This window comes from Nelumbo nucifera, chromosome 8, assembly GCF_055504915.1.
Source record: "Nelumbo nucifera cultivar China Antique chromosome 8, China Antique-T2T, whole genome shotgun sequence".
Taxonomy (NCBI): domain Eukaryota; kingdom Viridiplantae; phylum Streptophyta; class Magnoliopsida; order Proteales; family Nelumbonaceae; genus Nelumbo; species Nelumbo nucifera.
The window spans coordinates 19,449,825-19,467,045 of record NC_142656.1 but is presented as its reverse complement, the minus strand read 5'-3'; the positions used below and the strand labels follow the sequence as shown (position 1 = coordinate 19,467,045).

General features: G+C 36.2%; 1 protein-coding gene across 3 annotated transcripts; it reads left to right on the top strand.

Annotated features, from left to right (window-relative positions):
- Positions 1-3,844: 3,844 nt before the first annotated feature.
- On the top strand, positions 3,845-13,483 carry LOC104589056 (uncharacterized). 3 transcript variants are annotated; one of them, XM_010247240.3, is made up of 5 exons: positions 3,847-4,092; positions 4,201-5,203; positions 8,580-8,989; positions 11,215-11,313; positions 13,105-13,483. In XM_010247240.3, the coding sequence occupies exons 1-5, from the start codon at positions 3,962-3,964 to the stop codon at positions 13,316-13,318; spliced, it is 1,857 nt and encodes a 618-aa protein (XP_010245542.1). In that variant the 5' UTR covers positions 3,847-3,961; the 3' UTR covers positions 13,319-13,483. The 3 variants fall into 3 exon arrangements, with proteins under 3 accessions (XP_010245543.1, XP_010245542.1, XP_088748691.1); XM_088892565.1 differs by having other exon boundaries at positions 3,953-4,092; positions 4,206-5,203; XM_010247241.3 differs by lacking the exon at positions 13,105-13,483 and having other exon boundaries at positions 3,845-4,092; positions 11,109-11,246.
- The last annotated feature ends 3,738 nt before the right edge of the window (positions 13,484-17,221 follow it).

Here is a 17,221-nt window from a genome sequence, read left to right as displayed (position 1 = left end):
GACCACTCGAGCTAAGAGTGGTGTTTTCAAACCCAAAACCTTCATTGCAACTAAGTACCCTCCTCTCTCACCTGAATTTGAACCTTCCTCTATAACCCAGGCACTCTCTATTCCTCATTGGCACTCCGCCATGCAACATGAATTCGATGCCCTCCAATGCAATCGAACCTAGGAGCTTGTACCTAAACCCAAGGGCCATAACATTATCGCCTACAAATGGGTGTTTCATATTAAACGGGGTCCTGATGGGCGTGTGTCTCGTTACAAGGCTCGTCTTGTTGCACGTGGTTTCTCTCAACAGCCATGGGTGGACTTTCACGATACATTCAGTCTAATGATTAAGCCAACAACTGTTCGACTTCTATTCTCTCTTGCTGTTTCTAAGGGTTGGCATGTTCATCAAGTTGATGTGCAAAATGCATTTCAATATAGGAATCTCACATATATATATATATATCAACCACCGGGCTTCAAGGATCCTCAACTTCCAAATCATGTATGCTCCTTGAAACGCTCCTTATACGGCCTATGCCAAGCACCTCATGCATGCTACAATAAGTTTGCTAATTTCTTAATTGGTCTTGACTTCAAACTTTCACAAGCTGATCACTCGCTCTTTTATAAGCATTGCACTACTGGCCCTTTGTTTATCTTAGTATATGTTGATGACATTATCATCACTGGATCATGCCCTCAATTTATTTCTTCCACTATAGCTCTTCTGAGCTCCAAATTTGCTTTGAAAGACCTTGGCCCACTTCATTATATTTTGGGAATTGAGGTCACTCGGCTACATAACGGCATGTTTCTGTCTCAACATAAATATGTTTATTAGTTGCTTAAAGTGGGTATGCTTGATGCCAAACCAACCAAGACACCTCTCCCTTCAGGTCCTACTCTTTTGTGCTACTAGTGATCCCTTTGTCGATGCTCAACTTTACAAACAAACAGTTGGGGCTCTACAGTATTTGCCTTTCACTCGTCCTAATGTGGCATTTGCAGTCAACAAGGTTTTCCAGTATATGCATGCCCCCACCACTCTCCATTGGGTTGTTGTCAAGCATATCTTGCGCTATCTTAAGGGTACTATGCATTATGGCCTATGTCTCATTCCTCCTTCTATTGATCCACTCTCCACCTTTTCTGATGTTGATTGGGCAGGAAACCCCGATGATCAAAAATCTCAAAGCGGTTTCTATGTTTTTCTTGGGAATAATCCGGTGTCTTGGTGCTCAAAGAAGCAACAAATAGTTGTCCGTTCAAGCACGGACTCTGAATACAGGTCTCTTCTAGTTGTAGCCTCTAAAACCTTGTGGATTCGCTCTCTCATGGTCGAACTAGGCCTTCCATTGCACTCTCCCCCTACCTTGTTCTGTGACAATCTCAGTGCCACCTTCCTTGCTGCCAATCCTATGCTTCATTCTCGCTCAAAGCACATCGAAATTGACATTTACTTTATACGGGACTATGTCAACAAACGGCACCTTAGAGTTCAGTTTGTTGCCTCAGTTGATCAACTAGCAAATGGCCTTACTAAGGCATTGAGTTATCCTCGCTTTGCAGTATTACATTCCAAATTAAACATGGTCAATCCATGTATCACTTGAGGGGGGATATTAGATAACATAACATCCAACTTACGTATATATCCAATGCATGATAGCATCCAGCTTTTACTTATCCTCATCTATTCAACATTGAAGTGTTATGATAGAACTCAATCACTTGTACCTATATATATAACTCAACCACTTTATAAAATTGTCCATCATCTTTTCTCTTACATTATCTTTTAGTGCCAATTCATCCTAACACACTCAAACATTGGCATGATAATCTGCAGCAAGTGCGGCGAACACATGGTAAGCAGAGCTAGCATAATCCCCAATTCATCCTAACACACTCCGGCTATCCAATTTATCACGGCGAATTTGACCAACTACTGACCATGATAACTAATCGTGGATTGGTATCTTATTTCCTTTAGTAATAAACATTAACCCTTACACATCAAATCTGTTAAACATGAAATTAGATTGAATTCAGACCAGAAAATCATCGTAGGCCTATAAAAAATATCAACATCTGACAGTGAAAGAAAATTTGAACAATTCAGTATTGGATAGGGGCCGCGCGAACGCATTCCCCCACTGCCACAAATAATGACGTACACTCTCGCACTTGGGGAGATGTTAGGCGGGCACTCCTCCCAAGTGCAATGGAAGTCATGGTTTTCAAAATCGGACCTGACCGGACGATCGGACCGAAAAAACTGGTAACTAACAGTCCCTAGGTCCAGTTTTACTAAAAATCGGAATTTGTTAAAAAACGTTGAAAAGGTCAAAAAACAGGTGACCTGAGAGGTCGGACTGCTAAATCATTCGACCCGAGCAGCGGTTCGTGGGTTAATATTTTTATTTTTAATGTTTTAAATAAAAAACAAAAAATAAAATTCCTATTATATCCCAACCATGTTTGATCCCAATCCCTTATTCCTTTTAGCTTTAGGGTTAGCCCGAGTTCCCTCCTCAGTCCTCTCAACTCTCACACCCTACTGACAGACCACCTGTGGCAATCATCACCTTTGGCATCCGATGGTGACCGGCGAGCTTGCAGCGACGAAAAGAGTCACTCTCACCAGCACTTGCAGCGGCAACTTGCAATGGCGGATGGCGAGCATTGGACGGTCAAGATCTAATTTTGGACTATCACGAGTAATGATGGAGAGTCCCATGAGAGATTCCTCTTCTGTAGGAACTCCAAAATGGATGGCTCCTGAGCTCATCCACAATGAACCTTTCACAGAAAAATGTGATGATTTCAGTCTGAGTGTGATAAGTAGGGCATGGAATCTGTTTGTTTTCCAAGTTGCAAAAGGAAACACAGGACCCTCCAACATTGATTTGTGTGCAATGATTCGGGTAGTCTATGAAGTTGCTAATGAGGGATCGTGGCTAGAAATTCCTGAAGGTCCCCTGGGTAGGTTGATTGCAGGTATGTATTATATTACAAATTTGATGCTGGATTTATCGTTGGTGACAATTGAATGGGAAGCTCACCTTCTAGAGTCCTAACTGCAGATTGTTGGGTAGAACCGAATGAACGACCAAGCTGTGAAGAGATTCTCTTGCGCTTGCTCGACTGTGAATACACACTCTGCTGATTCAGTTTGTATTGTATAGAAAACAGTGTAGAGGTCACATTGCCTTCATCAAATACTGCCAGAGCCACCATACATAAAGATATGAATGTCAAGAGATGGGTACAGAGTGTTTGAATGAGTTTGACTATATTCAAAGTGGGTACCTCCTGATCTTATTCTATACTGATAGAATTATAGAAGGAAGCTCATTACCTGTTCTTGCTTACATGTTTTTTCTATAATTTTTGGAAAAATTTCTGTACTTTTTGGAATTTTTCTATATTTTTTGTATTTTATTATTTTTATATTTAGATATTTTTATTTTTTCATATGTTATTCTTTTTCCTGTATGTATTTTTTATATTTTATTTAAATTTCGATGGTATTTTTTATTATATATAAATATTTTTTTTATTTATATATGACATCACGGGTCAAACCGTTCAACCCGGACGGTTGATAATAGGTTCACAACAAGGGCATATCAGAAAATACAGAGTGATAATATGTTCCAACACGATAGGAACGGTTTCTCCACAGTCCAGTACTTCTGGTCTCCTGCCGGAGAAGATTCCAAATCGTGGACTTTTTGATCGCGAAGTCCCCAAAATCGAAGGTTACTAAGGGTGCCACGTAATCATCCAGTTCCCGCCATTTTCATTTCCCTCTCACCTAATTGACATAAAAATCCTTATTTCACACCCAAGACCCAACGGACCACAAACTACAACGAACCAAGCTCGCCGCTCGCGATCTCTCTCTTTCTCTCGCTCGCGTGGTCGTGGTGGTAGCGACTAGAGAGCTTGTTCAGTTGTTCTCATGGCGCCTCAAGCCCTAACCGAGTATGAACGCCGAAGGCTCGAGAATATAAAGCGTAATGACGAGATGATGGCCGCTCTGAAGCTCCGTTCCAGGGCCGAAGAACTCTCTTCTTCCACCAAGCGCAACAGGTCTCTACCTCTCTTCAACACACTAGCTTGCCATTTTTGACCGTGATATCTGCTTCTAATCATCTATGTGTCTCCTTTTCTCTGGATTGTATTGCTTTCTCATGGCAGAATAGAGAATAAAGCTTATAAGATTTCTCCAGAGAAGAAGCCCAAAACAGAAACGCCAATTGTAATTCGGCGGTCTCTCCGTGCCCGACGGATTCCGGCTGACTCCTTATCCGAAAAGGACCTCGAAGATGACCACGTTTCCTCCCCCAAAAAGATTCCCGAGTCTTCTACACGGTCGAAAACTTCTCGCAGAACCTTGGGTTCTATCAGCATGCAAGATGCATATAGCGGTATTGCATCTGATCGGAACCTTATAGATACGATCATTAGCATGTCGAAGAACATCCAATTGGATTTTTCTATCAAGAATGAATCCTGTCCTAGTAAGATGGAATCCTCCGGTGATAAGAGTGCCCAGGAAGCGGCTCTGGGTAGCTCGAAAAATGTTCATTCGAGTTGTGTGGTTAAGAGGGAACTCGACATGAATGGGAGTTCCCGCGATTCAATCATGAATATGTCAGAAAATGCCCCATCAAGTAATTTGGTCAAGATGGAATCCTCTGGTGATAAGAGTGCTCAGGAAGCTACTCTGGGTAGCTCGAAAAATGGCCATTTGAGTTGTGTGGTTAAGAAGGAAGTCGACATGAATGGGGCTTCTCACGATTCAATCATGAATATGTCAGAAAATGCCCCTTCAAGTCATTTGGTCAAGAAAGAATCTGGTGAGAATATAGGTTCTGGTTATATGAACAGTGGTATGCCAGGAAGTGTTCCATTTAATTGCCAAATCAAGAAAGAACGGGATAGAGTCGTTAGTTCTTTTAATGTGCGTTCGTTAAGATTGAGACCGGAGAATATTGCACAACTCATGCCTGGAAAGATACTGGACGTGCGGTTCTTTCCGTCGACCCACCGCACACTCATTGTTGCTGGGAACAAATTTGGTAATGTTGGATTTTGGGATGTTGATAATAAGGAGGACGAAGGAGATGGGATCTATTTGTACCAACCTCACTCAGGTCCTATTTCCGCCATTTTGATTCGACCATATTCAGTATCGAAGGTATTCTTTCTATCATGAATTATGCGATTCTTATTTTGTTTTTATAATGTTACCAATGTTCATATAGTCGTTTTGTTTGAGTAATAGTGAATCTTAGTTGTATGGTGGTATACTTTAACTTGTGCACGTTTAGTGAGGCAACAAGTAAACTTAATGTAAAACATAGAAGAGATAGTGGACAATAAATCACTGATTTCACTGTTTGGTTCATAGTAACTTTGCTTTTTGTCGCATATCCTTGTCATGCACCAAGACAAACAGATGGAATAGTTTTCAGTAAAAAGCAGAGTGCTTGCCCAGCAGTTCTGATTAACACCATATCAATGATCAATCACATGAATAGCATCAGACCTTGTTTAGGCATTGCATTACCTTGTTCAATGGGAAGACATTTCTTCTCTTTGCTTGTTGCATAATGATGCACCAGTTGTGTCTTCAAAGTTTTCAATTGTTCAGGTGGAGAGATCTATTTGGACTAAACTTGTAAATTATCACCCCTGTATTTTCTGAAAATGAATGCCACAATAAATACCTACTAAAGTACATATAGTAAAGATGTTACATTGAACTTTCTCAACATGATGATAATGTTGACTGCTAAGCTTTGCCCCATAGTATTTTTTTTTTTTTACAATCTTTAGCTTCATCCATAACTTCAACATGAAGTACGTGTAAAATGTAAATAAGCTTGGGACGACAGTAAATTGAAGTCATCTTTGAATTGTGTGTATCTAATATTTGTGGGCGGCAAGGTTGACTTTATAACCAGGACAAATAAGATCTATATGTTGGTTTCAAATTATTATTTAGTAGGGGTGCAAGTAAGGTGCCCAACTTGAACTTACATTGCATTGGGCCCAATCTGTTCAAATTTTAACAAATAATCAACCTAATCCCGCCCAAGTTGCACTCCAAATATTTAGGGTCTTCAATTTGTTCAATCCCTTATATTTTATTTGGTTGTTCTTGTTTAGATAGATTCATTTGAGATGGGTTTTCCATTATGAGGACCATTCTTTTGAGGGTAAAGATTTGGATCAGTATTTCCATCATCTATATTGGAAAGACACAATTGACCACCCTACCCAAATTGGATTTTGACATTCTAGATCTTTTAAGTGGGATCCATCATCTACTAATGATTATGTAATACCCCCTCAAAGATCTCTCAAATTTTAAGATGTTATGATGATGGACCATGTTGGGTACTCAAAAGGATAGAATATGGCATACATGACATAGGCATTATTATGTAACATCTAGTGTTTTAGAAGTGAAAAATGCAAGAAAATCGCAAGGGTCACCTAGCACTCAAGGTGTAAGGTACAAAGTGAGGCATGCACCTTTTTGAAGCAAAGTGCAAACTTTTGGGAAAAAAAATTCAGACAACAGTAATGTATACAAACTTGAATTTTAAAAGAAATTAAATATTTTATAAATCTCAGTAGCTCAAATTAAAATACATAAGCATAATATATAAAACATATTCAAAATGAAAATGTGGAGGTGAAAGAAAACATATGTAGATCATATCAAAGTGCTTTAAGAACTCAACAATTTGGGCTTGTGAAACTTCAAAGTGTTTATTTATCTCCTAGTTGCATTATTTCAAGTAGCTAGTATATGATATTAAACATCTTGTATTCCTAATCTTAGGAGATTGACTATTTGCCTCCATAAAGGCCCCTTAGGAAAGCCCAAATAAGTCTATGTGGGGGTTTGGGGCAGTGCCTCTGTCCAAAACTTTGGCCCATATACATAAAGGGGTTCATCTTGTGAATTTTGTTGCAGTTCATTATATTTTAAGATTATGAGTTAAACATTAGTTGTATTATTTTTACCTTTTTGGTGGGAATTTTTCTATTTGAGATCCACCTAAGGCTTCAGCTATTTAAATGGTCTTTGCTTGTGTTTAGAAGTTAACAGCCCATTACTAGTGTACAAACAACAATAAAAGGCAATTTAAAAGTTGATAAACCATGACAAAGTTATAAAACATATAAGAATCTACAAAGAACCAATAAAAAAAGCAAAATAAGGCATATTTAAATAAAGAACGCACCTGGGATGAGGTTCAAGAAATGCAACTTGTTTGTGCACCTAGGGATGCCTTTAAAATATTGGTAGCATCCATGAAGATTCAATTTAGTGTGAAGGGGGCTGTGGTGAATTGGCTAAAGAAAGGGGAGGGAATTATTTGGCAGTTAAGGAATGAGTTCAGGCGCTTCAAACAAGCTTCTAAAGACATGGTGATTCAAATAAAATGGATTAGAAGATCAGCTAACAGCATGGCTGATGGTCTAGCTAAGTAAAGGCAATCTATGTTTTGGGCTATGTTCTAGTTATAGGATATTTCTGTTAGGTTACCCTTTGGGCTCTGTTGTAATTAAAGGGATTGTCTTTTGGGTTTGCTTGGGGCTGGATGTATTTAGTGGAACAATGTGGACTGCTTGTCCACCCACAACTTCCTTGTTGCACTTGATTTTCCTAATTAATGAATCTTTTTCTGTGTTGCTGATCAAAAAAAAATTCAATTCAGTGTGATGATTATGATCAACATGTTATGATTAGTAAATTGAAAATTGCAATACATGTTAATTAAGTAATTACCCCAATTACTAAGATTATAATGTTGGACATATTAAAATGAGAGTTAAATTGATGATTGTGGAAAATATGATGAAGTTAATTGAGAAGCAAGTCTTGAACCTTTTTTGTTTTCTATTAAATATCTAGAGGATGAAGTAACATTTGTTGGATGCTACCTAGGTTTCTTTAGTTTCCTGGCCACCTGAAAGAAGTGCAATTGTTCTTACCTAGTACATTTTGTTTCCTGATTGATCTTTCTAGGTTACAGATCTAGGGACTAGGTGAGAAATTTTAACAATATTAATAGTGTTCTACATTGGAACTTGAAAATGCACAGTTAGCTCATATCTGGGATTTTCAAAATTGTTGTTTTTCCTTACTTTGTAATGTGATTTTTTTAAATATCACAATGAATTGATGCTTGCTAATTTTGTGATAATGACCAAGTATGATATTGGTTCATTTTAGATATGACTGTTTCGCTACACTGGTATTTTTACTTTTGTGGCCTATTTGCTATGATATGATACTGTCAACTAGGTTTATGTATGTATGGAAGGATAATTCATTCTCCAATAAAGTAGTTTGATGAATGAGCCTTACTTTGGTTATGTTTTTTATTGGAGGCTATGCAAGTATGCATGCAATTTTCTTTGCTTAAAATATCCACCTTTTCATTTCAATTAAAAGACTTGACTATGTTATATGTCTATAATATAAACCTTTTTATTGAGTACAGACATTCATTAATTGCAAGCAAATAATGCTTGTTGAGTACCATATCTAGGTTTTCAGCAGCTGCTATGATGGTTTCATTCGTTTGATGGATGTTGAGAAGGAGAACTTTAATCTCATTTACTCCGGTGAAGATGCGATTTTCTCTCTTTCTCAACATCCACAAGATGCACAATCACTATATTTTTCTGAGGGTCGAGGAAAGTTGCATGTTTGGGATGAGAGAGCAGGGAAACTGTCAAGTTCATGGATGTTGCATGAACAAAGAATCAACTCCATTGACTTTAATGTAGAAAATACCAACTTGATGGCTACGAGTTCTACTGATGGGAAAACCTGCATCTGGGACTTGAGAAGTATTGGCAGTGCTGATGGACCAAAAAGTTTCAAGACATTTGACCATAAAAGAACTGTTCATTCTGCTTATTTCTCTCCAAGTGGAAGCCATCTTGCAACAACAAGGTATGCAATCACTGTCTGGTACTTTCCTCTTGGTTTTCAATCAAGCAAATAATCTGGTTATTTTATAATTTGAGATTTTCTTTTCACAATGAACAATGAAATGATTAGTAGTGCATATAACAATGTGATAATGAACATATGAACATATGAAGACTTAACATGAAGGTACTTACAAAAAAAAAGACTTAGCAAGAAGGGCCTCAATAATGAGTTTTTTTTTTTTGATAATGAGCTGAAGGTAATTTATATGTAATTCAATATCAAAATTTGAAATTGAAACGAAATCATATCATAAAATCTTCATTGACGATAATAATACTGGACCTTCTGTTTTTTTCTGCATGCCAGTTCATGTATGTTCTGGACCAATTTCAATCCTTACATTCCTCAACTATGTCCAGTTTACTTCATGATAGTTCGTCCTGTCTAAATAAGACTGCTAATGGATTTACATCTTTTTTTTTTTTTGTTACGTAACAGAAATTTCCATTGAAATAAACCACCAAACTTCTCACAGAAAGGGCAGTAGGCTACGCTGCTTGGTTCTCTAGAAAAGGAGAGTCAATCACAGAGTAAGAAGAAAGGAAATAAGAAACTGAAAAATAGATAACATACAACTGTTACAAATTACAGCCTGGCCTTGGGCACCCCCATTCTAACATTTGTCTCCCAACCCCTTCTCCAGCCAAAGAATTTGCTGGCATATTAGCACTCGTAGGCACCCTGTTGAAAGAGTTAAAAGAAGCACGTATATCGAGCCAACCTCACCCATTGCCTGAATTCCCAAGGGATTTAGTCCTGTGCCTTCATCCATAGGATGATAGTTTAGTGATCCATCGAATCAGAGTCAGATCTTAAGTGCTATAATAATCTATGTTAGTTAGGATAAGATCAAAAGTGGAAAATCAAAACTGGTAATCTCTTGGATGAATGACAGCAGTCCAGGTGTTTGGATTGAGTTTCAGACATCTATCTAATAAGAGAAATCAGGAGCATGACGAAGGACTTAGAAGCAAGCTTCAAATGGGTAAAGAGAACAGTAAATGGAATGGCAGACAGCTTGTCAAAATAAGGGGTGTATAGGGATGTTTAGTAAATTTTAAAAGCTTTGTTGGTCCAAGTGTTTTAATTTAGTTGTAGTTAAGATTTTGTTGTATCCAGATTTGATCCAAGCCCACTGAAATCTGATTTGAATCTGAGTCTAGATTTGCAGATCTGTCATAGATTGATCAAATAAAATATAATTGGATTATATTTGGATAGGTATGATTGTTTTCTATTTGCAATCCATCTTCCCAGATGGTATATAGAATATATCTCCCTATGATTAAACATGACTCAAAATTGTGAAGAGAAAACTATGGATGATACATAGTAAGTATGAAAAAAGATTAAAAGAAGTTAGACAACAAATTTTCTTTCTGTGGTTTATCAGAAAAGGCTCCCTATAGATTTTCATCATGTCTTTGAAACATTAAAAAAAATCGAAGGTTTCCATATCATCCATCACCTTATATCAATGTAAAATGCATGTGTGGCTGTGTCACCAAATCATAGATTGTGCACAGACAAGTTCCATGAGCTTCACTTTTCCATAGTTGATGTTGCTTTCTAGATTTCCTTCTTGGACCTTATTGCCATTCTTCCCCACTGAAAAGGGAACAAGTCTAATCAATTCACTTATGTTTCTTCTTTTTCTTTGTTTTTTAATTTTCAATTGAACTGTTAAGTGCTTCCAATGAGAAAGTCATGCAAAAATGACCAGGAAAATTACAATTCAAGTTGCAGTTTTTTTTTTTTTTTTTTTTTTTTTGTGCTTGGTTCTATGTTTTCCCAAATCATACAATTCAACGGTTCAACTAATCAGGTTAAACAAATCACTATTTCTAAAACATTTTGAGTGCTTTATTGATCAAGAATTCACCTTATCCTATTTGAGCACTTATGTAATAGTGCAACAGACCAAAACCCCTGCTTCTGTCTGGATTCCAAAACATTTTCCTAGGTAGATCTCATCCTCTGATTGACCAATGTATTTGGAAGAGTTTGTACATGCTTAATTATTTTGGAAATTCTGGTTTACTAGATAACCATTCATTATTTCTAAATTATCTTGCAGGTGGCATTCATGGCATTAAAGAGGACTGTTTGAGATTTATTTCAATCTGTCATAACTTATAATGTGCACACTTGCTGATCTTTTCTGTTTTTATCTCTTTATATAGTATCAATGACACAGTTGGTATATTTCACGGAGTTGATTTTGGGGATGTTTCTATGATTCGTCATAATAACCAGACTGGTAGATGGCTGGCCTCCTTCAGGTGCGAATTTGTTTGATGAGTGCTAATATGATTAGTTGCTTTGTGGAAATTGCGTCCTCTGTATTGCTTCTTATGTGACTCTTGGTGGTTCTTTGACCAATCTGTCAGCACTTCCTTGTTTGTCAGTTTAGCTAACCACTGTTAGTTTAAGCATACGCAGGTTGTTATTTATAGGATTTAACTACTTGCATCTCTGAAAGCCCTCCTTTACTGAACAAGGATTACACTAGAGCAATGATATTAGCTTTGTTTATTCATAAAATAATATGATATTAGCTTTGTTCAACACTCGAAAACTTTCCTAACTTTCCACCAAAGAAACTTCCGAATGTACATGCTTTTTTAATTTCTCATCTATGCTTTACCTTGTCTGTTTCCCTCTATTACATGATCCACTTGTTAATATGCTTTGTCATCATAAAAAAATCCTTTTATCGCCAATTTTTTCTTTTTCTTACAAAACTCTAATGCATTGCCAATTTGTGTTTGTTGTTTCATCATAGAACATTTTGAATCATATTTTATCTGTCATCCTTCTCAGTATTCCCTCTCCTCCCCCTCTTGGTTTACATTAATTGCTCAAACTTGGTAACTTCTGATGCCTTTGCCTGGCTTTTCTATTCATTGTACCTACAAACAATTATTAACCTATCCGAATCAAGAATACCTTCAAAGTTATATTTAAAATGAAGACACTAATCTGTTAGGTTTCCATTATAAAATGATAGATGGGCGGGTTTTATGGTGGTGGCTTAAGGTGCACAACTTGCCAATATGGATTCCAATATGCTAATATGGTAATTCTGTTACAAGTTGGAGGGGCTAGAAGAGCTAGGAGCAGACCGAAAAGGACTTGGGTGGAAGTAATAAAACATGATTTGTGTCTATAATTTAATAATGGATTATATCACTAATAGAACAGAATTCATGTATCCGACCCCATATGGTTAGGACAAGGCTTAGATGATGATGATGTATTGATATCAGATAGTTAATCAAAAACCTATTTACCTATCAGAGGTTCCCAAAGCAACTTGCAATTTGGCTTGTTATAACCTATACCCCCCCCCCTCTTTTCCAGTAAAGGAGGAAAATTGCAACAGGAAAGGAGTGGATGTAATGGGATAGCTGCCTATAATTTTTTGAAGGGTGGAAAATCTGGGGATGCTTCACTTGGTATGGGTCTATTAAGCACATCTAAAAAAACTAGTTATTTGCCTCCTGTGATTTTCTAGCAGTTTAAATTTTCACTTGGCAACATAAAATCTGCCTTGAGAGACACCCTATGGTTGCATTTATTTTTTCATAGACATGGAAAAGAACTTTATTTTCTTGTTGTGAAATGGAAGAGGCTTTCAAATTGAATGGTTTTAGGTCCCTGCTATGTAGCTCAAAGGATGTGTATGACCAGTAATCAATACATTATACATTCACATGAAAAAGATCTAGACCTGCCCCATCAATGATCTAATATTCATGATGGATCTCATGGGTTAAAGTTTTGACCAGATGAGTAATTGTAGCCATCTCATCAATTGCATTGTATTTGATGAGAGTAAAAATTTATTGGAACTTTGTTTTTCATTTATGAAATTACCTATAAATGGTGGCTTGACCGACTGGGAGCACTATTTCCTGTTTTCTCTGTGCACTAGATACAAAGTTTGGACTAAAATACTTATACAGCCAAAGTATAAGGTGTTCACTGCCTTTATTTGGTTGACCCACCCCAATTCATATCTCCATGAGATCATCATTTTTTTAACAGCTTGTTTTATTTCATTGCTACAGAGCAATATGGGGTTGGGATGATTCTTATCTCTTTATTGGCAATATGAAAAGGGGATTGGACATTATCTCCAGCATCCAAAGGAGAACAGCAATGACCCTGGAATGCCCGTACATGGCTGCAGTCCCATGTCGGTTTGCTGTACACCCTTGTAAGGTTGGGACGTTGGCAGGAGCAACAAGTGGAGGACAGGTTTATATGTGGACATCAAGTTAGGAAAATGTAAGACAATATTGTAGCAGAAATTTGTAATTTAAGACCAGGATCCAGAACCAAATCTTAGATATTTTTTGTAAATTTGCAAGACTGGAAGAATATTCATGTCAACTGTATACTTTTAGTGCCAACATTTTTAATGAGTTTGTACTGATTTAGAAGTGATGTTTCTGGTCTCTGAATATTTGAATGTCTTGTTACTCATCTGATTTCTGGATGATTTATCGAAATCTCTAGCGGTAAGCTATATTTTGAGACCACCACAGAACTGGAATGCTGGACTGTTGAGTGGATAAAATGCATAGAACAATTCAATACAGATCTGTTCCAGTTATTTTACAGAAAAAATCACTAAAACTGTAGCTAGAAAGAGTAAAAGCAGTCTAGAAGCTGGCTCCCAGTTTTCTGGTAGAAGAAAATAATTCTTAATGCTCTTCTCTGAGATGGGCAGCAGCCTTACAAACAAGGCAATTTCAATATACCTGAAAGGAGACTCTGATCTTCCTTTAAAGGGCCTTGGTTTTTTTTTCATAAAAATCTATTTTCTTTTCAACCTAATGTTTCAGGACAGCTTTTAATGACTTCACAGATTTTGGATTGCACAAAACCACAAATTAGTGCCAGAAATTGAGTTCAGCCTTGGTTGTATCCTTAGGGACAGTGCTGCTGACTCCTGCGTGACTAGGAAGCTTTGATTGCCTTTTCCACCTTCAGGACTTGATTTGTGTTGAGACTTAATCTCATTAAAGATCAAGTTTCATGGGTTGATTGATTGATCTTCCCAGCAAAATTGTTGTTTTTTTCTGTTTTTCTTCAAATCCCATAGGAAAAAATTACAAGCCCTCTTTTAGATTTTATATTTAAGAATTTGCCTGTACTCTTTAGTATCATACAATGAAAAATGTAGACTTTGTACCATTTTATGCGTGTGTACATGTTCGGCGCTTTAGATGCACACTTTACTTACACTTCATGTAGGAAGTAGGAATGCAATTAGGAAGCTAAATCTCAATTATTGATTTTTGCTTGTTAGGCTCAATGTGGAAAGAGTACATATGCAAATATGTAAAGTACAAATATATACAAAATACAAGGTTTTGCACTCTACATATTTGTATTTGTACCCCTTCCAAACCGAGCCTTGGAAAGAGTACAAATACAAATGTATATAGTATTATAAATACATACAAATTACAAGGTTTTACACTACATATTTGTATTTATACTCCTTCCAAACTAAGCCTTAGGCCCTGTTCATATACTGGTAAATAAGCTTGGGGAAGTTGGTCAATATATATCTTTTTTCCATTGACCAATTTCACAATGTTCTTTTTGCATTTACCAATGTGCCCTGCGGTAAAATAAGTTCCACCTCTACGAGTAAAACTTATCTATCTCCTAGGTAGGTAAGTAACTTTCTCACCTGAGGGGAAATTTTATGAAGCATAATGGGACAACTTTGCCCATTTTTATATTAGCTTTTTATAGGTAAAAATGTCATTTTATTACTTGGGAATCCTGGAAATCAAAAGAACATGTGTAAGTGCACTTACCCAGAAAACATTTACCACTTACCCGGGTAAGTTACAAAGATGCAAACAAACGAGCCTTGATATTCATCTAAATAATTAAGATTTTATTCGGTGTGATCATATCATCCATGTCCCAACTATATAAGGCCATCAAGTTGGCAACATGAATCCTATTTCACCAATCCATTCTATTTAAAATTATATCTACTGTCGAATTATTACTACTTAAATAATTTCTTACTACTTCTACCCATGTCCCTTTTGGTCCACTCCTATCTCTTGTAGCCCTTTCATTTGTAACAAATCACTTCTAACCGGAGCTATTAGTGGTCTTCTATACATATAACCAAGCCATCTTAGTTTATTCTTTCTCATTTTATCACTTATTGGAACTATTCTTAGGTTTTTATGGATGAATTCGTTCTTAATCTTATCATTTTTTAGTTTTTCAAGGTTTTTAATACCAGGCCGAATAGGGAACCATTCTAGGGACCAATTCCCGAGTCGAATTGTTTAACCGTTTGATTTGAATGGGTGGCCCGTTCTAACTTAAAAAAATAAAAAACAGCAAAAAACCATTGTTCGTGTCAACGATTAGACGGTTTGACCACTCAGGTCAGTGGATAGTTGACCAAATAAATGGTTTTGGCCAAAAACTAATTTTAAGGTAAAACGAACTGGTTACCTGACCAATTTCTGGTTTTTCTGGTCTGGCTCAATTTTCAAAACCATGAGTTTTTTCACTCATTCGTCTTAGCATTTACATTTCAGCCACACTCATTTTCGAAACATATTGTTTATTGACTACCCAACACTCTACTCCATACAACATAGCTAGCCTCGCAACTATTTTATTGAAATTTTCTTTTAATCTAAGTGGTATTCTCCTATCATACAAAAGTCCAAATGTACCATTCCATTTTGCCTAACTTGCTTTATTTCTCTAGGTGGCATCCTCCTAGTTCTCTACCTTGCTATGAATTATTGAACCAAGGTACTAGAAATGGTTACATTGGGTTATCTCTTGGTCTCCAATCTTAGGTGTATCCTAATACACACCTATTATTACCTTTTTCTTTTGGTAAAGGATAAACACCTATTATTACTAAATTTACATGTCATATACTCTTATTTAGTCCTACTTATTCTGAAACCTCTTGTTTCTAGGACATTTGTCTATAAACTTAATTTGCATTTAATCCTTCATTAGTTTTATCAATTATAACAATATCATTTGCAAATAACATGCACCATGAAACTTCTTCCTGAATATGTTTAGTCAGTTCATCTATAATCAATGCAAATAAATAAGTGCTTAGTGTTGAACTTTGGCAAAGGTCCATCATAATTGTAAAATCTAAAGTCTTTCTCACCGTGTTCTACATTGATTGTTGCCCCTCCATACATATCCTTAATTAGGTTTATATACCTACTTTGAAGTCATTTCTTTTCTAAGACCCACCATATTATCTTTCTGAGAACTCTCATCATACGCCTTTTCTAGATCAATGAACACTATATAAAGATCTTTCTTCTTTTCTTTGAACTTTTCTATCAATCGTCTCAAAAGAAATATAACTTATATGGTTCATCTCCTTAACATAAAGTCAAATTAGTCTTCCAATATACTTGTTTCAAGTTATTGTCTTTGTTCAATTATTCTCTTTCAAAATTTCATAGTGTGGCTTGTGAGTTTAATTCCTTAGTAATTATTATAACTTTGTATATCACTTTTGTTCTTAAATATAGGCATCAAACTACTATTCTCCAGCTATCAGGCATAGGTTTTTTATTATTTTTTACTTTCTTATTAAATATCTTAGTCATATCACACCTACCTCTCATATACCTTTCCACATTTCTATTGGAATCCCATCAAATCCTAATGCCTTTTCCTTCTTTATCTTATTTATTGCATCTTTTACTTTAGTATGCCTGACTACGAAGGTACTCATTATTTTTAACACTATTAGTATTATTAACTTTTCCTCTATTAGCACCCTCTCCTTGTTCATTTAATAAATTTTCAAAATAGTTTTTCATCTTTGTTTGATTTCCTCATCTTTTACTAAAATTCTTTCGTCTTCAACTTTAATGCACCTAATATGGTTTAAATCTATGTACTTCCTTTTTCCCGACTTTGCTAGTTTATAAAATCTTTTTTTCTCTTTCTTTAGTGCCTAATTTATAGCAAAATTCATCATAAACCCTACATTTAGCTTCAACTCTTTTTAAACTTCATTTCTTATGGTTTTATATTTTTCCAATTTTCTACATTTTTAAATTTTTAATCATTCTTTAACATGCTCATTTTAATCTGATTATATTTTAAACTTTTTCATTTCACATTTTATCGAGTGTAATCAATAGC